The 25,970-nt window shown below is 43.3% G+C and overlaps 1 protein-coding gene across 1 annotated transcript in view; it reads left to right on the forward strand.

The window, feature by feature from the left end:
- The window catches only part of COL11A1 (collagen, type XI, alpha 1), a 362,318-nt gene that overhangs the window by 331,544 nt on the left and 4,804 nt on the right, over positions 1 to 25,970 (forward strand). Inside the window, exons 56-66 of the mRNA XM_015416098.1 lie at positions 2,409 to 2,462; positions 3,188 to 3,295; positions 3,398 to 3,451; positions 5,273 to 5,326; positions 5,468 to 5,575; positions 11,344 to 11,397; positions 11,502 to 11,537; positions 11,649 to 11,702; positions 12,039 to 12,288; positions 14,260 to 14,372; positions 18,039 to 18,107. Coding sequence (XP_015271584.1) covers positions 2,409 to 2,462; positions 3,188 to 3,295; positions 3,398 to 3,451; positions 5,273 to 5,326; positions 5,468 to 5,575; positions 11,344 to 11,397; positions 11,502 to 11,537; positions 11,649 to 11,702; positions 12,039 to 12,288; positions 14,260 to 14,372; positions 18,039 to 18,107 — 954 coding nt within the window. The remainder of the gene's footprint in view (positions 1 to 2,408; positions 2,463 to 3,187; positions 3,296 to 3,397; positions 3,452 to 5,272; positions 5,327 to 5,467; positions 5,576 to 11,343; positions 11,398 to 11,501; positions 11,538 to 11,648; positions 11,703 to 12,038; positions 12,289 to 14,259; positions 14,373 to 18,038; positions 18,108 to 25,970) is intronic.

Consider the following 25,970-nt stretch of genomic DNA (forward strand, 5'->3'; position numbering starts at 1 on the left):
TTCCTTCCCTCTGCACACATGTCCTCGTGCTTAATAGTTTGACTCAGAAGCCAAGGTTGGATATACAAAGTCCAGGTCAGACAGTGGTCAATACTACTCATCAAACAAAGGGGGACACTAATTCAACTGAAATGTACTGTGAATGCTTCAAGGGTTCTTAATTAATTCACTCTAAGTTAAGAGTCATCAAGAATAAGATTTACATAAGGTGTTGTAAATTCCTGTACAAAGCTGATGATAAATATCAAATGACCAACACAGTGGTCAGTAGTATACAACATAGTTCTCAGAAACACATATGGAAAATAAACAATATAAATCAACCCTGACCAGGTGATGTTCAGTGTTCCCCCTAAGCTGAGCTAGTGTGAGGTAGCTCACAGGGTTTTAGCCTCTGGCTCACACATTTTTGTGTTTGCTCAGGAAGGATGGGCTCCAGAGCAAACTAATTTATGCAGTAGTCAAATCACCCGCTCAGAACTTTAATGCTGGTAGCTCACAAAGTAGCATTTTTGCTCACAAGGCTCTGCAGCTTAGAGGGAACATTGGTGATGTTGTCTCATATATCATGTGGTTTGATGTTAGCTTATAAAGCAAACTATGGATCCTTTCACACAGTAACTATACTCACACACAAATCTTCCATTGATATTATAATCTGGTATTGATTTATATTGTTTATTTTTCAGGATTGATTTATATTGTTTATTTTCCAGATGTATTTCTGAGAACTATGTTGTATACTATTAACCACTGAATAGGGTTGCCAGTCCCTAGGTCCCAGCTGGGGTTCCCCCACTTTTCAGAGCTTCTGCCTACCTCAGGCCAGCTGGTCAGTGGGGGAAACCCCGCCCCCAAACAGGTGCAATGTCCCCGACGTGATGATGTCACCCAGAAGTTACATCATCATGTCCAGGATGAAGCATGTGATGCTCTGGTTTGAGGGCAAAACTCTATGGTAAATTTGGCTTAAAATCATAGGTTTTGCCCTTAAACCAGTGTCACTATGCGATGTGGCCAACATGATGACGTCACTTCCAGGTGACATCATCACATCAGTGATGTCCTGGAAGGATCCCCAAATCCCCCTGCCAGCATAGCAAGGGGACCTGGCAACCCTACCAATGAAGAAGGCCTTTGAGGCTGAAACACGTATGGTCTTGTGTTGGTCATTTGATATTTATCATCAACTTTGTATAGGATATTATAACAGATTAAGTAAATCTTATTCTTGATTACTCTTAATGTAGCCTGATATTCAGGCCCTATGTTTTTAATTATATTATTATGTAGACTGCAGATTAACTATATTTCTTTTGACAACAATTTTATTTGCTGTAGCTCGACCTTGAAGCATTCTCAGTACTACTGATCATCAGTTCAGAAGGAGGAAGAAGAGAGTGGAGAGTGCAAGGTTCAGCTACACTGATGATCAGTCATATAAAACACAGTCCAGAGTGGCGGACTCTAATCTGGAGAACCAGGTTTGATTCCTCACTCCTCCACATGCAGCCCAGCTGGGTGACCTTTGGTCAGCCACAGTTCTCTCTGAGCTGTTCTTTCAAGAGACATTCTCAGAGAGCTCTCTCAGCCCCACCTACCTCACAGGGTGTCTGTTGTGGGGAGAGGAAGGGAAGGAGATTGTAAGCCACTCTGAGACTCTGAGTGAAGGACAGGGTATAAATCTATTTTCTCTCACACACACCTGAAGTCTTGGCTCTGGGATCAGACCTTCAACACAATGCAATGTGTGTGTGTGTGTGTGTGTGTGTGTGTACTGGAGAAAATCTGCCTTAAGTAGGTCATTCCCTATGGTTGTACCATACCCATCGAATTCTACTCCACAGCTGCCCATCAGGCACAGTTCTCAGAACTTATTTCTTTTCCAATGAGCCTTTGGTTTGTTGGTCTTTTGAGGAGCTAATTTGTACACTCTGCTGCCTTTTATGTTATCAAAATGAATATTATTATAGAAATATATATGATGGTATAGGGGAGCCTTTGAAGAATCAAGGAAAGAGGAAGCAATTGGGAAATGTTTTTGACACAAATCCTGCTGCTCCAGGATACTTTAGGGACTTGAGGGACTTTCCTCATCCTGCTTTGTTTTCCTTCTCCTCCTTCAACTGCCTGTCAACTCTCCTCAGTATTCCTTGTTTCTTACAGTCCTCTAAGTGTGTTCATCAGACTATGGTGTATGTGTGCTGGGGTGTGTGTGATGTCTTTTTAATTATCTAAGGGTTTTTTCATACCTATGGAGCCCTCTGAGTAAGTAGAAAATCCTGCCATGTCTATGACTGCTCTGTTTTACTGTCTTATTGATAGGTACTTGACAGTCAGCCATGGCTAGAAGGAATGTGTGAGCAAGCGCTTTTCTCATTCGCATCATTTTCTTCCCTTTCTGACAGGGACCTCCAGGAGCAGCTGGGGCAGAAGGAAGGCAAGGAGAAAAAGGTGCAAAGGTAAACTTGTTTTTCATGCTACAGAAATAAGCTTATTGTTTCTGAGATTTTGTGGTTGGTGCCAGCTGTAGAGATGTCATCTTTTTGTCTCTTCTTCTCTGATCTTTAACATCCTAAATGAAGGATAATGGAATGCACTAAAGGTAGTGATTTGGTTGAATTATGACATGAGTGATTTATCATGCAGCCACATTGCTTTGTCAGTGTGTCTACATGAGCTATGTCCACTGCATCTGCATTGAACGCTATGCCATATTTGGCATTATCACATGAGAAACAAGTCTCTGTGAATTGGCCGTAACAACAAAATAAAAATAGATAGTTTTGTTGGTGACCTAGGTCTAGAGCTAATCATGCTAGAAGAAAATTAAGGTGGCAGAACCACGTAGACACACAGCATTTTTTTACATTTACCAGATAGATCATGAAAAATAGAGTTTACAGCCCTATCACTGTAGGAGAGATGATTCTTACTGAAAATAGACCAGTTAAATTCACACTTCACTTCTTTGCTCTAAACACACATAGAAACTGACCAATGCGTCAAACCACCAGAAGCAATGACAAGCTTCCTCAGTCTTCACACCCGTAAGGTCTTGGACTTTGGAGTGCTGAATTCTTAGCCTGAACACAAGGAATGTCTTATTCTCTCACTCTCTTTATCTTTATTCCTACACTTAGATAATCAATTAATGTAACTTTGTTCACCTGGTATATTTCTACAGGGTGAACCTGGTGCAGAAGGTGCTCCAGGAAAAACAGGCCCAGTTGGACCTCAGGGTCCTGCAGGGAAACCGGGCCCAGAGGGACTTCGGGGTATTCCTGGACCTGTGGTGAGTTGTGGCCTGTGGTGACTGTGACATTTTTAATTGCTTTCTTCATGTTTTCCATAATGTGCTCTTACAAAAGAATTCTAAATTGTGTCTTCCTCGTAGGGTGAACAAGGTCTACCTGGAACACCCGGTCAAGATGGCCCACCCGGTCCTATGGTGAGTACATTTCTTTGTGGGATTTATTTTTTTAAAAAAGAGTTCTTAAATTATATACCCTGTATTAAGGATGCTATCAGATTAAAGCCTAATGGACATGTCTGCTTGATTTTTGTTATTGTTCTTGGAATGAAATTGGGTACAAACTGATCCCAGAACTTAACAGAATGCAGCAAAAGGTCTGACAGGCTCTGGTAAGTACTGGAGCCATACTGAGGCTTGCCATTCCCCATATATGCATAGAAGCATCCATTGTATCACATGGCAAAGTAGCATCATTGTATCTCATCAAGCCAGACTGGAGGTGTTTGCAAATATACAGCAAGACCTCGTGCAAACCAGACATATCCTTATGACTCCAGGTCTTGGGCATGACATGTGATTGATGGTACAGTGCACTGTCAATACCAGAGATCTACAGGCAGTTGTGGCTCTGTTTTTGGAGCATCCTGTATCTGCGGTGCTTACTATGTTGATATAAAATGGACCCTCTCCATTAGGACCCTTTAAACATTTACAAGTTCATGTGGAAAGAGTAATTAATACATGTTAATAAATGGAACTTTCCCAACCAATCGTTTGCCAGTATAGTTTTTTCCCCACATAATGTTGTACAAATTAAATAATATCAGCAATATCCTTCCTGAAAATTTGAATAGATTTATCAAACTTGTAGATGAATTTTTTTCCAACCCTAGTTGTAGGGAATAAAACTAAGAAATTACTTAACTAGAACAATCAGCCAGTAATGATGAAATCTTCATATATTATCTCCCCTGTCCTAATATTTCCCTTCTAATTGTCATTAGAATAACCTCAGTCCAACTGTTCTTAAATAGATGTATGAGCTTTCTCCCCTAATGATTAAATGTCTAACTAACACACTTCCCTTATATGCTTGTAAGGAATATGTCATGAAAATTTATCAAGGAGAGGTGCCAAGAAAATTCTGTGGAAGGTCTGTCATTAGAATATGCTCCAAACATTTATATTGGTTGTGAGAATCGTGAGAGAGAATGTTTTCCTGTATAAATCAGAACCTGTTTGGGGTTCTAGACTTAACTACTCTATGTTGCTGAAGGAACTGGATCAAGGCAGAACTATAAAGGCCATATTTTTGCTTTGTTTTTCATTTAGCTTCCCCTTTGGTCTCCAGCAATTTTACTTGAAGAAGACCCCCCCCAAAAAAAACACCCTTAGATTACTCCAAATTCATCAAAAAGGGGAAAAGACATAAACTATGATCCCAAGATCCTTGTCTGTATATTGAAAGATCTCCTTTTCTTTCAACAAACATGTGATTAGGACTGTCAGAGGATCACCAGTTTGGTGGGTAGCAGGGAGGGGCAGTGGCAGAGATAGTATTATTGATCATATGCCATTTATTGCCCTTATGGTTTTGTTTTACCTAGAAGGATGAACCACACATGAAAGCCTGTTTGTGTTGCTAGTGCTCTTTAAATAAAACATAAGCAAAATAAAGTTAAAATCCCAAGAATGTATCAGAATACTCATTTAAATGGCTCATACATTAGTAAGCCTTCTCATTGCTCCGGGAAGATTTCAGATGCCCTTTAAGGTGGGGTCAAAATCATGCATGCCATTAGTGCAATGACCTCCTGTGATAAGCACATTGTAAGGGCACGTTTTTAAAGGTCACCTTTTGCCCTTTGATGCATGGCCTGACATCGTCTATTGAATGCTTCAGAATGTGATTCTGTCTGCATCTCAAAAAAAATAAAACAACCCTTCAGGTAAATATCATGAACTACAAAAGGCAGTCTTGTATTCATTTAACAACATTTTCTTTGACATTTCTAGGGTCCACCTGGCTTGCCTGGACTAAAAGGTGACCCAGGATCCAAAGGTGAAAAGGTAAGCAAAAAATATACTGCTTAGCATATGAAGACTTTGCAATAACAGCTTCATACTACATTCTTTCACAAGGTAATAATTATTTTACTCGATGTGCTTTCAGATGTATTATTTCACTCTTAATGTTTTATATATTTTTAGGGACATCCTGGTTTGATTGGCCTGATTGGACCTCCAGGAGAACAGGGGGAAAAGGGTGACAGGGGTCTTCCCGGCACCCAGGGAACCCCTGGAACAAAAGGAGATGCAGTGAGTTAAAAAAAAATATTCCTCCAATCTTTCTCATCTTTTCCTAATATATTGTTTCATATATATGTATTCATTTTTCACCTTCCGTAGCCTACTTAGAACTTGGAGGGGAGTTGTTTGTTTTTGTTTTTTGAAACTGTTCAGCTTGAAAGAACTACCATCTGAAAAGACACAAGTAGGGCCACCATTCAGTCTACCTATCTATAAAGTTTTATAGTGAATTACTTAAAAATACAAGTCCATGTAAGATACAAAATGTACTAGGACAGCTGCCTTACGTTTATGCAGTTTGTACAGGAGAACTCAGTTGAGTAGATTCTTTCTTATCTTGTTTTGGATTTTTTTAAATAAAAAACTATGCAAAAATTACAAAACCGTATAAAAGAAATCACAACAACACGGAGAAAAGCAATTAATCTTCTTCGTGGTCTCTGTGCATCACACTCTGGGATATAGTGCGCCTGCACCAACCCCGATCGGTGTTGTAGAAAGCTAAAGGGATTTTCACACCCGCTCACCCATCACGTGCCAGGCTCAGTGCACATGACTAGGGGAGGGCCACGACTATCTCACCAGTTTTCTTCTGACCACCGCGCTGGTAGGACCTTCTACACCTCGGTCGGTAAAAAGGACTTTGGCTTCGGCCTCCTTCTCTCCCTTTCTAAAATGTGTAGTTAGCTAGTTTTTTGTTGTAGTTTTAGTTAGGAATTTCTTTCTTCGACTGTCTGCTTCGGCAGACATTTTTTCTCTACCCCCCTCTTTTCTGGCCTATGGCCAAATGGTGGGGTTTCTTTCGGCGGTGCTGGGAGTTCAGCAGTAAGCTTGCCCCCCCCCCCGACAGACACTCCCTTTATTTATTGTGCCTTGGGGAATCGCACTGAGTCAACTCCTGCGCCCACTGTACCAAATTCTCCCGGCAAACGAGGAAGAATCGGGCAGCTAGACTCCGTGTGGTGCTACTTCAATGGGCTCTTTCACCTATGGCGCCATCACAGGAGTCATCGGGACATGCCTCTATGTCAACCTCGGTGTCGGGGTCAATGCAGGAATGGTCTCCGACGCTGAGCCCACCCAATGCCGATTGCTCGGTGCTGAAACGCTCGATCCTGGCTTTGCAGTCCTCAGCCCATACACCCATGAAGAAAACCCAGGTGGGCAGATACAATCGGCTTGACAAGCACAAGAAGCATAAGCTCTTCCGCCAAGTCTCTGACTCCCCAACGCCGGACGGCGGGGGTGAAGGCAGATGCAGCCGCTTGGCTTGACTCTTCAGGCCATGGGCAGCTACAGGGTGCACCTTCTTCACCCTCCCTACGACCCATCCAGCTCACGGACTCTGAGCATGACATGGACCTGACGCAGATCTCCCGTTCTCCAAGTCTCCAGAGTCTACACTCTGATCAGGGAGTGGATAGGGCTTACCCGCCCCAGCAGGACTCTGATAATCAGGATCCAATCTTTCTCACCCAAACAACTCCAACCTCCCTCCTGAAACCGATGCCAGTGGCAATATTTGTATGCGGTGTACCTGTTCCCTGGGGGCATGCCCTAGTTTCCCCCGCGACCACCCATGGATTGGGATTGACAGTCAGTTTCATCCAGGCTGTCTCGATATCGAGAAGTTTCTCTGACACCAGAGTTCGCGAAACTGCAACTTTCGGTACCGATGAACAAACCTACACCATCGATACCAAAGCAGCCCAAGGACCAGTTGGAACTGATACAATCGACACAGATTCGCCCGACACCATTCTCTGATCCTTCAGAGCGCTCTGGCTCTTCTGAGAACTCCCATTCTGATGATGAGGATGTTCCCATTCAACTTGAACAGTCCCCTCCCCAACAGGTGGAGGAGGATCTTCCTATATCTTCATTGGAAGACGTTAAGTCTTATGGGGACTTTGTTAAACGAATGGCAAACACACTAGCACTTCCCCCCCCCAGATGGACACTCCCTTTATTTATTGTGCCTTGGGGAATCGCACTGAGTCGACTCCTGCGCCCACTGTACCAAATTCTCCTGGCAAACGAGGAAGAATCGGGCAGTTAGACTCCATGTGGTGCTACTTGAACGGGCTCTTTCACCTATGGTGCCATCGCAGGAGACATCGGGACATGCCTCTATGTCGACCTTGGTGTCGGGATCAATGCCAGAACGGTCTCTGACACTGAGCCCACCCAATGCCGATCGCTCACTGCTGAAACGCTCGATCCTGGCTTCGCAGTCCTCAGCCCATACACCCATGAAGAAAACCCAGGTGGGCAGATACGATCAGCCTGTCAAGCACAAGAAGCATAAGAAGGGCTCTTCAGCCAAGTCTCTGACTCCCCAACGCTGGACGGCGGGGATGAAGGCAGATGCAGCCGGTTGGCTTGACTCTTCAGGCCATGGGCAGCTACAGGGTGCACCTTCTTCACCCTCCCTACGACCCATCCAGCTTACGGACTCTGAGCATGACATGGACCTGACGCAGATCTCCCGCTCTCCAAGTCTCCAGAGTCTACACTCGGGAGTGGATAGGGCTTACCCACACCAGCAGGACTCTGATAATCAGGATCGATCACCCGAACAACTCCAATCTCCCTCCTGGGACTGATGCCAGTGGCAATACTTGTATGGGGTGTACCTGTTCCCTGGGGGCATGCCCTAGTTTCCCCTGCGACCACCCATGGATTGGGATCGACAGTCGGCTTCATCCAGGCTGTCTCGATATCGAGAAGTTTCTCCAACACCGGAGTTCGTGAAACTGCAACTTTCTGTACCGATGAACAAACCTACACCATCAGTACCAAAGCAGCCCAAGGACCAGTTGGAACTGATACAATCGACACAGATTCGCCCGGCACTATTCTCTGATCCTTCAGAGTGCTCTGGCTCTTCTGAGAACTCCCATTCTGGTGATGAGGATGTTCCCATTAAACTTGAACAGTCCCCTCCCCAACAGGTGGAGGACGATCTTCCTATATCTCCATTGGAAGACGTTGTCTTATGGGGACTTTGTTAAATGAATGGCAAACACACTAGCACTTCCGACTATCCAACCTCTACCCGTCGTTACTGACTCCATCTTTGACATCATCCAGATGGACACATTGACTGCGATCACCCTATCCATGACATCTGTCCTTTTACAAATGGCTAAAGCCCCCTGGGCACACCCCACCTCTGTTCCCATCTCCAACAGGAGGATGGACCACATATATAAAGTACAGGAAATGGGAGCTGAATTTTTATTCATCCTAAGCCTAATTCAGTGATTGTCACCTCCTCATCAAAGGGGAAACGCAGCCACTCCATCCCATCTGACAAAGAAGGCAGGAAGCTGGACTCTTTTGGCAGGAAATTTTATTCTACTAAAGCACTGGACACCAAAGCCTCTAATTACATGGCCTCTATGGGCAGATACCAGTATGCTCTTTGGGAGCAAATGTCAGAATTCCTTGTGGCCCTCCCTGAGGACTACAACTTCCAAGCTAGACACATACAAAAGGAAGATATGCTAGTGGCTAAACACCAGTTTAATGCAGCAAAACGCAGTTTAGATGTGGCATCTAAGACCCTCACTTCTGCTGTTGCTTTACATCACCATGCCTGGCTACGTGCCACAGCCTTGCAGCAGGACACTAAGTTAGTCACTGAAGATCTTCCCTTTGAGGCTGATGGGCTCTTCAGCTCTACAACTGATTCCGTTCTCCAGGATCTTGACAAAAGTCTTAAAACGTCTCGCAATCTGGGAGACACGACGACTTCCAAGCAATCTAGAGGAAAGTCCTGGAATAAATCGTGGTCTCGCAAGCCTTTGTTTAAATCCTCTCCCGAACCACAGTGGCAGAGGTTGCCTGGCACTTCTTCCCATCCCTATGGGAATAAGACCAAATTTGCAGCATCACAACCTAGGGCTAAGCCCCAGAAAAACTCCAAACAGAGCCTTTGACTCCGATCCATTGCCCTGTTGTCCCACTCACCTTTCCCCTTACCTGTCGGCCTGGCATTGATAACGTCGGATTGGTGGGTCCTCTCAGTGATCCGTGAGAGATACCTCATAGAGTTCATGCAAGTCCCCAACAGCTCACACTTCATACTCACTCCATCATCACCTCCGCTTCTGGATGAGATAAAAACCTCCTTTACAAGGATGCTATAGAACCGGTTCCAGTACCGCAACAACGCCTAGGTTTCTATTCTCGTTACTTTATCATTCCAAAGAAGGACGGAGGCCTCCCTCCTATCAAGGATCTCCGAAACCTGAACCAATACATTGTTTACAAGAAATTTTGCATGACAACTCTACAGTCTATTCTTCCCCTTTTTAGAGAAGGGAGTCTGGATGGTAACCTTGGACTTGCAGGACGCCTATTTTCATGTGTCTATCCATCCATCCCACAGGATGTTCCTCCGTTTTGCGGTCAGCAATGACCATTTTCAGTACAAAGGCCTCCGGACTCTCTACTGTGCCTCGCGTTTTCACCAAGGTAATGGTGGTCATTGTGACCCACCTTCGGCTGCAGGGCATACAAATTTTCCTGTGCATCGACGATTGGTTGTTGTTGTGGAGACTGAGACAATCTTGCTCAAACACATTGCTTTAACCCTCAACACCCTATCAACCCTGGGGTTGCGGGTAAATCTAAAAAAGTCAATGCTCACCCCTTCCACTCAGGTGTAATTCATCGGCGCGATCCTAGACTTGACACTCTGCAGAGCTTTCCTTCCCCCCAAAAGGGCAGAGGACGTAGTCACCCTAACTGGCCTCCTCAGAAGACAAAGGACGGCTTCAGTGAGGCATATACAACATTTGTTGGGGCTCATGGCTGTAACTACGTTGGTCGTGGTCTTTGCCAGTCTTTGAATGAGACCACTCCAACTTTGGTTCATTCAAAAATTCCACCCCCAGTACCAACCTCAGTCCCCATGCTTCACTCTCCCGGGACACGTCCTAACCTCTCTCCTTTGGTGGGAAGACAGGCACACCATCCTCTCTCTTTCCCCTCTGCTTTCAGTTCTTTCCTTTTACTTTGTGACTGAGGGCAGTGGTCAGAAGGAACTGGTGGGATAGTTGTGCCCCTCCCCTAGTCACTGAGCCCAGCACGTGATGGGGGAGCGGGCGTGAAAATCCCTTTAGCTTTCTACAATACCGACCGGGGTCAGTGCAGGTGCACTATATCCCAGGGTGTGATGCACAGATGACCACTCGGAAGATCATCAGTTACAGGTAAGCAACCTGTTTTTTCTCCCAAATTCAAGCACAAAGTGCAAAAGAATTGTTCTCTATAGGAGTTGCTCATGACTTTCATTAAATTGAACTATTGATAATACCCAGATCATTGCAATTCCAGTAAGCCATAAATGGCTGCTATTTTTTAATGAGTGAGAGGCTGTGCTAATTCCTCCTGCTCACACATGCAGTTATGTTTTTCATCAGCGTTACATACGAAATCTTTCTAACCTCTCTTCTTTTGAGGATTTTTTCCTCATTCTTTTCTGGTACCCATCAACAAAGCAACTATGAGCTTTCTGTAGTTTTGAAACTATTTGACTCAGACCTTAACATTTCTTTGATAATTACAGAAAGTTCTCCCCAAATTGATGAAACACTCTTACATAACATTTGTGTATTTTGCTTGATATCTATAGCAGCCCCCAGCTAAGTTAGCAAGCTTTTTTTACAAAATCCTTTCCAGGAGTAAAGTATTGTTTTTCCTTTGTTGCTTAATGTGTAACACAGAGACTGAACAGAATAATTAACTTTGTACACTTTTCCCCCCAGGGAATTCCTGGCCCTGCTGGCCCTTTTGGTCCTCCTGGGCCACCAGGTTTACCTGTAAGTAGGTGCACCAAATGAATCTCATTCCACATTGACATATTTATCACATATGCACAAATGTGGGATTATCTAATAACATATTTGTGCTATCTTTCTTTTAGGGTCCGCAGGGTCCAAAAGGTTCTAAAGGTTCAACCGTAAGTAACTCCAGTCTCCCTTTTCCACTACTGATATTATGTTGCTTCAGTATAAGTTGTGTGATGATTTTTTAGCATGGCTAATATGGAGTTTCTTGTATTACTTCACAGGGTCCTAGTGGTCAGAAGGGTGATGGTGGTTTACCAGGACCCCCTGGACCTCCTGTAAGTAAAAATATTTCTTTGGTAATCAATGTTATATACACGGTCTTAAAAACATTACTGGTGTTCTCATTTCTTTTAGAAGTTCATCTAAGCCTGGGCATCTTTCCAAGGCAATTTTAGGCATTTCTGTTTGTACACGCATGTATTTAATGTACATATTGTAAATGTGTGGTTTTATTTTTCATGTCTTGCTATGTTTATGTAGTCACCTTGGAGTTTCTTTCTCATCCTACAAGAATAGTTGTAGAATCTCTTCAACTTTCCACTCAAGGTTTGTTTCTGTTTGTGTGGCTTTAAAAAAGAACAATAAAAGGCCATTGGTTTTGTTATCCCTAGGGCCCTCCAGGTGAAGTCATTCAACCTTTGCCAATCCAGTCACCCAAAAAGACCAGGAGATCTTCAGATGCCATGTTAGCAGATGCAGCTGATACTATCCTCGATTACACTGATGGCATGGAAGAGATCTTTGGTTCACTGAACTCTCTGAAGCAGGATATTGAGCATATGAAATACCCAATGGGGACTCAAAACAACCCAGCCCGAACATGCAAGGATCTACAGCTTTGTCACCCAGACTTCCCAGATGGTATGTTAATGTTACATGACAAAGGCTAATATATTGAAGTTGTGATTTGCTAAGCAATAATGTCAGGTCATTTATTCTAGTTATATGGTTAATGTAGTCACTAAAGAAAACTAAATGAAATGTTAAAAACCTTTTTCACAGGTTAAAATATAAATGTTAAAGCCCTTTATGAATCTTAAACATCACAAGAAGGGGCTCTGTGTATCAAAAATGGCTTAGTGTTTTAACAAAAAATAATATTTTAAAATGTTTAAAATATTATTTGCTGGAATATGAAAAAGGGTTTATAGTGCAGCAGTATTGCTTCAAGGTTAATTTCAAAATAACCCACAAAGAAAAATACTGCAGATGTTCCCATATATGATTGAATGAAGGGAACCTGCACCTGCCATTTCCATGGAAAGCACTTCCTTGGGGGCACCTTCGAGGGGGGGCTAACTCAGACCCCATAAATCCAATCCTTACCAAGCTTAGAGGACAGGTAGAGGAGAGTTAGTCAGAGATCTCCAGTGAGTTTGGTGTCTCTAGCACACTGGGGGGCATTCTACTTTATCACAAACACCAAACATTCATGATGGTTCATGGATCATGACCCGGGCACACCACAAATCCTGAGCCAAACCGTATTTTCCTGGTTCATGCCCATCCCAGCACACCGGGGGGCATTCTGCTTTATCACAAACACTAAACATTCATTATGGTTCATGGATCATGACCCGGGCACACCACAAATCCTGAGCCAAACCGTATTTTCCTGGTTCATGCCCATCCCTAATGATAAGAGTTTGTATTTCAAAGCAGCCAATTTATCTATAGTTCATAGGTTTTGGTTGTTACTTATCAACCTCATCTTAGAATCATGAGCCAAACCGTACTTTCCTGGTTCATGCCCGTCCCTAATGATAAGAGTTTGTATGTCATAGCAGCCAATTTATCTATAGTTCATAGCTTTTGGTTGTTACTTATCAACCTCATCTTAGGATGCTGTGAAAGACAATGATTGTGGCTATTGTGTCACAACAGGCTCTTTGTTAAAGCAATGTCCCTCTTCTCCCCATATGAGGAAACATCTTCATGCTTCTTTCATGCTTTTCAAGGCAAGAAACAAACAGAGATATTTTGCCATTGCCTGCCTCTGCAGGTCTCCCATCCAAGTACTAACCAGGGCCAACCTTGTTGATGTTTTGTGTTCTGATGAGATCAGGCTAACCTGGGCCATCCAAATAATGGCCTGATACTATGTGAGCTTCTAAATCCATTGCAATGCTATCATAAGGTTAATTTTTTTAATTGCCACAGTTTTTTCTAATACAAATTTTGGACATATTTTGAGAACAGAAAAAGATTGAAAACATCTTCTAATTTGTAAAGGCACGTGAAGTCTCTTATTATTAACGTTTTTGCATTCTCATTTAAATGGCAGCAGACTCAAGAGTCAGTCCAATTTCCCTTGGTGTCTAACTTTGGTGCAAAGTGGTTCCCTATCCTTGATTATCTGTCTTCAGAAGATTTTATCTCACCAACTTGGAAAGATTATATTAAATGGACTTGATTCAAAAAGTTGGGTCATTCACAGCTATTAACGTTGCTTGCATAAGCGTCGTTACGTATTGGGGATTTAATTTTTTTTCCTTGTATGTTGAGCACCTAAATCTTTTAGTCTACATCCATTATGCTTAATCCTAGTTCTTGTTTTGATCCTGAATTTCTCATTTATTATCTTCGTGGCTTAATCTGAACAATTACTTTTCTCGTATACTCTGAAAATCATCTGGTTTTCAAGCTTGCAATATTTCCTATTATAAGGTTTAAAAATATTATAATGGTTACTACACTTTATTCTGTATTGCCAATATACTAAAGCTTGTCATTAATGCTTGTTTTCTACTTTTAACAATAAAATTGTTAATAAAAAAAAAAAGAGTCAGTCCGATTGATTCCTCAAAGTAATTCTCTTCTTCCTCATTTCAGGAGAATATTGGATTGATCCAAACCAGGGTTGTTCTGGAGACTCGTTCAAAGTGTACTGTAATTTCACAGCAGGTGGAGAAACTTGCATCTATCCTGATAAGAAATCAGAAGGAGTAAGTACCAAGCATTACTGTGTTCACTATTGACTGTTCCTGCTGTGATGCTTCAAGACTGGGACTAAAACAGAAAAACCCTGTCACATTTTCATCCATACGCCTCTCCTTGCATGATAATTGCTTCATTTTATTTGCATAAACTTGAATAAGGAAGCAAAATGTAATGCAACATGAACAAAGATCCAAGCCCCTCCCTCAATTCTACTCAGATGCTCATTTATGCAGATGTTTGCTTGCTGCACCTGCTTCTAACTACATTTTTCATTGTCATGCCACAGCTGCACAGCCATTTTTAATGCAAGCATAAAGCTCAATCTAAGCCTTGGGAAATGAAGCCTTTTATTGTTTTTATACTTAACTCTTTGTGGAATCATCTATACTGTACATTCTCATACACTCTGAAAGTCATCTGGTTTTCAAGCTTGCAATATTTCCTATTATAAGGTTTAAAAATATTATAATGGTTACTACACTTTATTCTGTATTGCCAATATACTAAAGCTTGTCATTAATGCTTGTTTTCTACTTTTAACAATAAAATTGTTAATAAAAAAAAAAAGAGTCAGTCCGATTGATTCCTCAAAGTAATTCTCTTCTTCCTCATTTCAGGAGAATATTGGATTGATCCAAACCAGGGTTGTTCTGGAGACTCGTTCAAAGTGTACTGTAATTTCACAGCAGGTGGAGAAACTTGCATCTATCCTGATAAGAAATCAGAAGGAGTAAGTACCAAGCATTACTGTGTTCACTATTGACTGTTCCTGCTGTGATGCTTCAAGACTGGGACTAAAACAGAAAAACCCTGTCACATTTTCATCCATACGCCTCTCCTTGCATGATAATTGCTTCATTTTATTTGCATAAACTTGAATAAGGCAGCAAAATGTAATGCAACATGAACAAAGATCCTAGCCCCTCCCTCAATTCTACTCAGATGCTCATTTATGCAGATGTTTGCTTGCTGCACCTGCTTCTAACTACATTTTTCATTGTCATGCCACAGCTGCACAGCCATTTTTAATGCAAGCATAAAGCTCAATCTAAGCCTTGGGAAATGAAGCCTTTTATTGTTTTTATACTTAACTCTTTGTGGAATCATCTATACTGTACATGCATATATGAAATGCTGCTCTTATAAAGAGTAGCCAGTCAGTCTTATTGCCAAATCTTGTCATTCTATCTATGATTTACATTGGTTTTATCCACACTATAAGCTTTTGCTCAGCTAAGGAGATCCATACATATAAACTGTTTTACATATGCATATTATTTCCTGGATTGGGAATTATATGCTAGATGTACATTCAGAGGTTGAGAATGCAGTCCATCTTCAGGTAATTGTGTTGCGTTGCATTGCATGTCCATTCTGATGTCCATTTGAAAACCCATCCTTGTCCATATTTCTTACCACCCACTTCCATATTAACAGTTATTCATAAGGAACTCTAGGAATTAAAGTTATTTGGATTAGTAGACACTGATACCTGGCAGAACTTTTCAATGCTGGGACCCTGACTCACCCACCGGTCCCATTTGCAGTCCTGCAAGGGTGGGGAGAGCCAGCAAAGGCGACATCAGCCACAGCTGGCCAGCTGCATCTGGCAATGAGGGCCAGGCCATGCAGTCAGCAGAGGGGCTGGGTGGTGGCATGAGTGTGAAATTTGGGCCCACCTCCTTCCCGGGGCAGGAACTAGGCCATGGGAAAGGGACTGTGGAGGTGGCCACCAGGGGGAGATTTTAAACACCACATCACCTGGGAACTCACCTGGCCATGTGGAATTTTCCCATCCATCCCTCTCTTTGTGTTACTTCCCTGGGGAAGGGTGCATGCAGGGCATAAGGCTCTGTTGCCATGGGGGGGGGGAGGTGATGCGGTAGGATGCACGAGTGATGTTCCCGTTAAGAGGCTTCTTGCTTCAGTTTCTTCATCACAACCTGGGGGTGGTATTAGCATTGAGCCAGATCCATTTGTGGGGAAACCAGCTTGCATGCCCATTTCCCTGTGTATGAGGATCCCCTTAAGAGATCTTGGAGTGAGGCTTTTCAAGGGGCATGCCCAGCACAAGAGCTGCCAGAGGTTACCCTCACACTCAAGTGGCTGGGGAGACCATGTCCTGGTGGTTGTCCTGGTGGAATCCAGCATCCTGTCATCCCACGCTTCCCCCTACCCCAGCGGGCAGGCTGGGGTGGGCTGAATTTCATCAACTGGTAGGCGGGTCTGTCGATGCCAGGGTCTGGTTGCCCCATGCTGTGCCAAGGGTTCTTACAGCTGTAACCAATAAAGCTGTGGCCAATTTTATTTCAAAAGCTGAGTTGTAAGTGTGTCTTATTGGGGTATTGCTTTAGAAGGAATCCCTTGCCTTCATTGCCCTCTCCCCTCAGTGCTGGGACCACAGTTGAGTTTGTTGGAAGGCCAGGGCATAGAACTGCCCCCCGAAAATATTGTTTTAGTTGAAATTTGATGATATTTCTGCAGGACAGCCACATTATTATGGTGTGGGTTTTTTATATCCACTGGCTCCTCTTTTTCTAAAAAATCTGTAAAATATTGCATCAGTGGCATCCCTCCCCAGTGAGAGTAGCAAGGATATATTAAAAACTCCAGTGGTGAATGTTTGTCTTGCAGGGAGGCAGACTTTGCACACATGTGATGGTTTTGCTCTCATACTCAGTGTTTTTGGGGGATGGTGACCTCGATCTTATCATGGGGTATTCAACTTGATTTAAGCTGTAAATTGGAACTATATTTTTTATTATTGAGATTCTTATCAATTTTTCCACATGAGATAGTTATTATAACAACGAACTCCCTGTAACCCTCTCCCCCACCCTCTTCCCCAACATAGCCCATCAACAAAAAAAAAAAACAAAGTACAAACTGCACACACTCGGACAGCTAAGAGCAGAGAGAGATTAAGGGGAAAAGAGAGAGGAAAATAAGTGAGAGTGAGAACAGAGTGGAGTGGGGAAGGTGAGAGGTAGTAATATGGATCCAGCTAACCAAGGATGGAGAAAGTGATGGCATCACCACTCAAAGAAAAACAGGAAATCTTGCCAGTGAAAGTCTCAGGAGCTTCTCGTCTGTTGTATGTGAGTTACATTGATCTCAAGTAATCAGTGGATGATGGCACTACATATAATTACAGCAGCTAGACTGCTTTGTACAAGAGCCTAGAAGTAGGGAAAAGTACCTCAGAAAAAAGATTAGCTAGACAGTGTTAAAGATCTATATGTTCTGCTGGGACTCACAGCTTATCAAAATAGAAGCAGCACTGAAAAGTTAGATCTGCACTAGGAAGAGATAATATATGGAAATATCTTTAGGTCAGGTTTAGTGGCTATTAAACTATAAGGAGAATGTATTTCTTTACTCTTGTAATCTGTTAATTTAAACTGATTTTGTGGTTTCTGGTGTGGGTAACATTCATTCTCTACAGTATGACGACTTGATATGTAAACTTTATTATAATTGATTCTTTTTGTAAAAATCAGTTAATGCATCTGGTTACTTAAAATATAATTTGAGAACGGGATATAAATTTCTCTCCCAGTACGATTAGAACTAGGCATTAATTTGGCAGAGTTTTATATAGAACTCTGTTAATTCTCACTCTTTTCTTGTCTTCACTGTTAACACCCATGTTTTCTGTGCTTCTTAAACAGGTGAGAATTTCATCATGGCCAAAGGAAAATCCAGGAACCTGGTTTAGTGAATTTAAGAGAGGCAAGCTGGTAAGTGGCCATTTCTTTCCTTTAAAATTAATATGCAACATGCTAGACACACCTGAACCCAAATACAGTAGTCTCCATTAGTGTGTGAGCATAGGTGGCTATGTTCAGAAACATGAAGAAAGAGCTCTAGTGCCTCCAAGGATACCTTTCTCTCACTTCTTACTCTTGTTTTATTTATTTATTTGTTATTATTATTTACTTAGTTGATTTACAATTCACACTATTCTAAGCATACGGGTTGCAACCATAAAAACCTTTTCCTGGGAGTAAGCTCCATGGAATAGAATGGAACATACTTCTTTGTTGTTGTTCAGTCGCACAGTCGAGTCCGACTCTTCGCGACCCCATGGACAATCTCCCGCCAGGCTCTCCTGTCTTCCGCCGTCCTCCGAAGTTGGCTCAATTTCATGTTCGTTGCATCGCTGACACTGTCTAACCATCTCATCCTTTGCCGTCCCCGTCTTCTTTGACCTTCAATCTTTCCCAGCATCAGGGTCTTCTCCAGTGAGTGCTCCCTTCTCATTTGGTGGCCAAAGTATTTGAGCTTCAGTTTCATTATCTGGCCTTCCAGGGAACAGTCAGGGTTGATTTCTTTGAGGATTGACTGATTTGTTCTTCTTGCAGTCCAAGGGACTCTCAAGAGTCTCCTCCAGCACCATAGTTATACTTGTGAATTCCACATTTGAGGGAAGCTAATGGGGTTTCCCTTCTCTGTATCCTTATGGGATAGATGGCAAAATTAAGAGGTTACATTAGATAAGATATATACAGGGTTGCCAACCTTCAGGTGGGGCCTGGAGCTCTCCTGGATCTCCAGACTACAGAGAACATTTTTCCCTAGAAGAAAGGACAGCTTTGGAGGGCAGAATTTATGGCATCACACCTCTGCCTTCCCCAAGCTCCACCCTCTCCAGACACCACCCCAAATCTCTAGGAGTTTCCAAAGCTAGAGTTGGCAGCCCTAATGGGTACCACAAAACATAGGCATGGGAATGATCTCTTATGTATGTTGGACTTGTAGTAGAATTTGTGCTATAGACCTTTTATGCTTTCTCTGTTGTGGGTTGGGTTTTTTTAGTTTGTTTGTTTTGCATATGATACCAAATGTTCCCTACCACATATGCCTGGTTTTGAGCAAGCAGATCATTTGTATGAACCAGCACAGGTAGGCAGTTGGTGGCCACCTTAGTTCCACCTTATCTGTGAGCCCAGATATGGGCAAACTTGTTCCTAAGCTGATTGCTTGGGAACCATTAAATGTTTAAGCAGGCTTATGCTTTAGTATTATGTCCTATAATGCTGTAGCATTATTTTGCTAACAGCTTTATTGTGACGGTCCATGGCCTAAACAATTAACAACGGCTATCTATCTATTCACTCCTGTTCACTTCAAAGCTATAAAGCTAAGAATTATTTTCTGACATAGGAAATACATGTAATGACCACCTTTAAATGTAACTCAATTGCTTCATTAAAAAAAGGAAAGCTGCTTAAAAAATAAAGCACATCGGAGTTCATGATTTGGGGAAGGCCAGTCTATGTGCTAGAATATAATTTTTTTGTTACACTCAACTGAAAGTGATTGATTGTTTTAGGTGATATATTTTTGTCTTGGTTCTCTCAATGTACGAGGCAATGCTATTACATTTCAAATAGATATGCTACTGAAGACTGTATTATTTTCATGGGACTTTTGCTAGAGAAAGTATGACTGAACATCAAAACACATTGCTACTACAAATGTTACTCAATATCTAGTGCTGGCCTTATTTCATTAAAATCTCCTTTTCAAAATCAGGTTTTCCAATCCCAGTTGAGCTGAAGGTGTATGCATGCAATCTGCAATTGATTTGAAGTACTAATGAAGGGACATGGTCAATAACAAACGTATATTAGCTTCCCCTTGATACAGAAAGAACTAAAATTATTTACCTACACGTTTTTATCCCATCCCTTGAAAAAGTTCAAAGTTCTCCCTTCCCCTTTTTCATTTCATTTCATTTATTGAATTTCTATCCCACCCTCCCCCCACGTGGGATCAGGGCGGGTTACAACAAAAATAAAGCAATTAAAAACAATTATAATTTAGTCCAAATAAAACCCCAATAATGTAATGCCATAAGATGGCAAAATAGACTGACAAAAACTCCCGGATGAGCCCTATATTCTTGCCCAAGATGGATCAAGTGTTGAGCAAGTGGGCATCAGTGACCACTGATGGCATAAGTTGACATAATGCAAACAGAAAGGGGTGCGGTGGAGCAGGGGAGGCCGATGTAATTGGACACCGGCTGCCTCAACCACAGGCCTGATGGAACAACCCCATTGTACAGGCCCTGCGGAACTGTAATAAGCCTGAGAGGGTGTTCCACCAAAACTGTAATAAGCTTGGGAAGGTGTTCCACAAGAAAGGCTCTGGCCCTGGTTGAGGCTAAGCAGATGTCTTTTGGGCCAGGGATCATCAGAAGATGTTGTTCTGATTAATGTAAAGCTCTTTGGTGGATGTATTGGAAGAGATGGTCCTGCAGTTATGTTGGTCCCAGAGCACACAGGGCTTTAAAGGTTAATACTATAACCTTGAACCTGATCCAGTACTCAACTGGGAGCCAATGCAGCTGGGGGAGCACTAGCTGTATATGAGCTCTCAGAGATATCCCTGTCAGGAGATGCGCTGCTGCATTTTGCACCGGCTGAAGTTTCTGAGTCGGGTGCACTAGCTGTATTTGAGCTAGAGATATCCCTGTCTGGAGATGCGCTGCCGCATTTTGCACCGGCTGAAGTTTCTGAGTCAGAGTCAAGGGCAGCCCAGCATAGAGCAAGTTACAATAATCCAGTCTGGAGGTCACCATTGCATGGATCACCATGGCTAAGTTGTGGTAGGAGAGATAGAGAATCAGTTGCCTGATCAGCCAAAGATGGTAAAAGGCTGATTGGCAACATTTGTGGTTTGGGCATCTATTGAAAGCAAGGCATCCAAGATCTCACCTAAACTCCTCACCATTAGCACTGGCATTAATGGAGACCTGCCAAGGGTTGGGAATTGGATTCCCAGCCACAGCCTCTAAAGCCCTGGTCAAAACATCTGTTGATGGATGGATGGGCAGACGCCACCCCAGAAATTTTGGACAGGGCATTAGAGGCCGTGGCTGGATGGTTGCAGCAGAGCTGGCTGAAGTTGAATCCAGTGAAGACAGTGGTCCTGCACCTGAGTTGTGGGGTACTGGGATCTGGGATCAGGCTCCAAGTCATCAGTGGGGCACCATTGGTGCCAGTGCCACAGGTAAGGAGTCTCAGGGTGATGCTGGATCCCTCACTTACTATGGATGCCCAGGTCACTTTGGCTGCCAGATTGGCCTTTTATCACCTCAGGCAATTGGTTTCCTATCTTGCCCCTGAGGACATAGCTACAGTGATCCATGCAATGGTCACTTCCAGGTTGGATTACTGTAACTCACTCTACACAAGACTAACCTTGTGCCTGATCTGGAAATTGCAGCCAGTGCAGAATGTGGCGGCACGCTTGCTGATGATGCCTTCACGGGAGCATATTCAGCCAGTGTTGCGCCAGCTGCACTGCCTGCCTATCAAATATCAGACCCGGTTCAGGGTTATGCTCTTGACCTTTAAAGCCCTATACAGCCTGGGACCATCATACCTACAGGACTGCCTGACCCTATATGAGCCCCGGAGAGCTTTACACTCTTTTGATCAACACCTCCTGGTGATCCCTAGCCCAAGGGACATCCACTTAGCCTCAACCACGGCAAGGCTTTTTCGGCCCTTGCCCAAACCTGGTGGAACATGCTCCCACCCAAGATAAAGGCCCTGCAGGACTTATTACAGTTCCACAGGGCCTGTACAATGGAGCTGTTCCACCAGGCTTTTCATGGAAGGCAGCGGGTGTTCAATCATTCTGGCCTTCCCTGTTTATGGTCTCTTCCCAGTGCCTTGCTGTTTTACCTATATTCATCTGATGGGGTTTGTTATTATGGTTCATCGTGACAACTACTGTTTCATTGTTTTTATTGTTTTATGGATTTTATGTTGTAAGCCGCCCAGAGCCCACTTCTGGGATAGGGTGGGGTATAAATTAAATAAATAATAATAATAAATTTAAAATCAGAAAGACAAATAACAGATACAGCTGGGTGTCATCAGCATACTGGTGACAACCCAACCCAAACCCCCAGACCAACTGGGCAAGGCAGTGCATATAGATGTTAATAACATTGGGGAGAGGATCGCCCCCTGAGGGATGCTGCATACCATAGGGTAAAGCGGAGAAACCATCTCCCCAAGTGCCCCCCTCTGTCCCTGACCATGGCGAAAGGAGACAAGCTACTTCAAGGCAGTCCCCCATATCCCCATGTTGGCATTGTTCATTTGCTTGAATACTGATACCATGGTCTATTCCATATAACTTGTAATCACTGATCCCTAGGTAGGCTGCCTACTATGAATTTTCTTCACATATAGATGGTTCACGAGCAAGTGAGCATGCTTCCATCCTCCATGTTCATAATAATAGGTGGCATGGGTATTGAAGGCAGGATTGTGATCCCCCCCCCCTTTTGTGGAAGGGGAGTGAAGATGGTGGTGAAAACTAGAGTAATTACCAGTGGGGATCGGCAACAAAATGTTGTATTTTAATGTCTTTTTCATAATATAGTTGGTTACTGTTTAAATGGCTTTCTTGCTGTAACCAATTTGTTAGCTTTTTGAATTTTCTCGTTTTGGCAGGGCATCTGCTTTTGTGAGGTACTTTTGGCATTGTATTGTTCTGTATGTACTGAGGGATGGTTGTTTCTGACAAAAAAGGCAAGAGATTCTTTCAATTTTTCTGAGTGGTGCCCTCTTAAGGGAGGAGGCAGCTCTGTGATAGCCTTCTGTGAGGGGAAGGGGTTGACAGTTTGAGCCCACTTTTCACTTTTCCCCTCCCCCCCCTTTACTTTTTCTTTGTTGAACACTGGAAAGAGAGCCATCTAGCCTTGCTCAGTTCCCTTGTGCATAGTCAGCCAGCTGACTGAAGTTGGCTTCAAAGAGGAGTTTGCCTGAGAATTACAATCACTTTGTTTATGTGAGGTGAGATTTCAAAGATTGCCATACTGGGCACTGCAGGTCTTGAGGTGCTACAGGTGTCCTGTACCAGTCTCCTTCTGAGTGCCCTTGCCAAAAGCAGCTGTTTAAATGGCCATTGGTTTATCAATGGATCAGCCTGAGGCACCTTTGCTTGTTCAGTCTCTCATCTTGACGTGGAGAATTGTGTGCTTGCAGGGCTCCAGTCTTCTTCAGCCAGAGACGAGTCCACGTTCACCCACAGCACCGCAGCTGTCTTTGGCAGTTTATTTGTCTGTTAGGGTTACTAAGGAATGTTTTAAAAGGTGGTGTGTACAAACTGACACCGTTTCCCCTCCCCCCCCTTTACTTTTTCTTTGTTGAACACTGGAAAGAGAGCCATCTAGCCTTGCTCAGTTCCCTTGTGCATAGTCAGCCAGCTGACTGAAGTTGGCTTCAAAGAGGAGTTTGCCTGAGAATTACAATCACTTTGTTTATGTGAGGTGAGATTTCAAAGATTGCCATACTGGGCACTGCAGGTCTTGAGGTGCTACAGGTGTCCTGTACCAGTCTCCTTCTGAGTGCCCTTGCCAAAAGCAGCTGTTTAAATGGCCATTGGTTTATCAATGGATCAGCCTGAGGCACCTTTGCTTGTTCAGTCTCTCATCTTGACGTGGAGAATTGTGTGCTTGCAGGGCTCCAGTCTTCTTCAGCCAGAGACGAGTCCACGTTCACCCACAGCACCGCAGCTGTCTTTGGCAGTTTATTTGTCTGTTAGGGTTACTAAGGAATGTTTTAAAAGGTGGTGTGTACAAACTGACACCGGTTGGAGGAAATCTTGCCTCCTCTCCACCTGTCCCTTACCTCTCAGTCACTGTGCCCATCCATCTATTAATGACAACTCAGCTGTCCTTTTATAACTTCCCTCTGGCTTCTAGTCAGTCAGAAGAGAGAAGCAGTGGGACGAAGCAGTGCCCAAGCTGGTGGTGGTGGGGGAGAGAAGCAGTTAGAATCTGTAAAGAATGGTTTTAAAGGACAGCAGAGCCTACAGCTACAGAGATTGGGGTGAGAATGATCCTTTCTTCCTGTTTTCAAGACTTTGCAGTTGCAAGCTAAGATATACTTTTAAAACTTCCTCCTGCTATTTAGCCATTCATGGTGGAGGAAAAACAGTACTGGAGATGGGTGAGTGGCAGCAAGGAATCCTCCCTAATCCCAGGTCCAGTTCTCCTGTTGCTTCCTCCCCTCTTCCCCCACCCATTCTCTCTCTCTCTTTCTCTCTCTCTGTGCCTCTCTCGCTCTCAGCCAGTCAGTCTTTCTCAAGCTGGCAGTTAGAAGCCCCCCCCCCCGAGAAAGTTTTAAGAGGACAGGGGAGCCCGCAACAAAAGAGGAAGGGGGGAGAAGCTCAGGCCCCACCCGCAGCAAAAGAGGTAGGGGTGAGAAGCTCAGATGTCCTTTTAAAACATCCATGTGCTATTTAGCCATTCACACTGCAGGAAGAATCCTCCCCAGTCTCCAGTTCTTCTTTTGCTTCCTCCCCTATTCCCCCACTCATTATCTCTCTCTGTCTCTGGCTATCAGCCAGTCTCTCTCACTGTCAATGTGGCGGGGCCTGGAGTAGATCCCTGTGGCAGCCATTTCAAAAGGTTGGGGGAGGGATTCAACCCTTCCCAGGTTTTTTTTTAACTTCTTGGATTTTTCTGGAGACCCACAGAGTCCCCTGAGTCTGTAGAAAAACCTGTTCATGGAAATAATTATCCACAAGCAGAGGGAATTGTTGAGAAATAGATATATAGAGGGTTGCCAACAAGCCCGCAGAAAAGAGGTTGCATGTATAGAAATGAGCAGGTGAAGCTTTTCTTGGCATGAAAGTAAATCACATCACCTAGTAAATCACATCAAGTTGCAGCCAACTTAGGGCAGTGCCGTAGAGCAGGGGTATCAAACTTAAGGCCCGCAGGCCAGAAGCATCCTGCCCATGGCTTTAATCAGGCCCATCACCTAGTAAATCACATCAAGTTGCAGCCAACTTAGGGCAGTGCCGTAGAGCAGGGGTATCAAACTTAAGGCCCGCAGGCCAGAAGCATCCTGCCCATGGCTTTAATCAGGCTCACAGCTCTTTTCTTCCCCCCTCCTCCCCATCCTGTCCTCACCCTTTGAAGCTCAAGGCTGCCAAAGTTCCCAGCTATACAGAATGGATTTTTCCATTAAGGTCTCTACACCCAGATAGACTACTCTGGGATTGTTTTTTTTGTTTGTTTGTTTGTTTTTAAAGTACCCGAAGGTACATTATTATTATTATTTTTTCATTATATACCACAGACATACATACAAACACATAACTACCCCTAACAACATATAACATATAACAAGAGACTTTTATCACTCCTTCTGCTTATTAAATTTCTAAATTCATTATCTATTTTACTAAGCTTATCTTTTCTGCGTTCTCAAATTACATTTATCCATCAGTTGTGTTTACATTATATCAATCATAGAATCTCTTCCAAGTTTTTTGAAAGTTTTTTTGCAAAATACTCTAGGATAGTTTCCGGCAATAGAAATAGTGCTCTGGGACTGGAATGATGGACCCGAGAGTAGAATGACAGTCCCTAGCAATAGAATCTGTGTTCTGGGACTGGAATGACAGGGCACAAAATGGAATGACAGCCCCTGGGAGTAGTAGCAGCATTCTGGAAATGGAATTCTATTCTGGGGGCCCTCATTCCAATCCCAGAATGCTTCTGCTCCTCCCAGGGACTGTCATTTCACTCTAGTGGCTGTCATTCAGGGGGGGTGTCAGAACAT

The sequence above is a fragment of the Gekko japonicus genome, unplaced genomic scaffold, assembly GCF_001447785.1.
Source record: "Gekko japonicus isolate JY-2015 unplaced genomic scaffold, Gekko_japonicus_V1.1 scaffold303, whole genome shotgun sequence".
Taxonomy (NCBI): Eukaryota; Metazoa; Chordata; class Lepidosauria; order Squamata; family Gekkonidae; genus Gekko; species Gekko japonicus.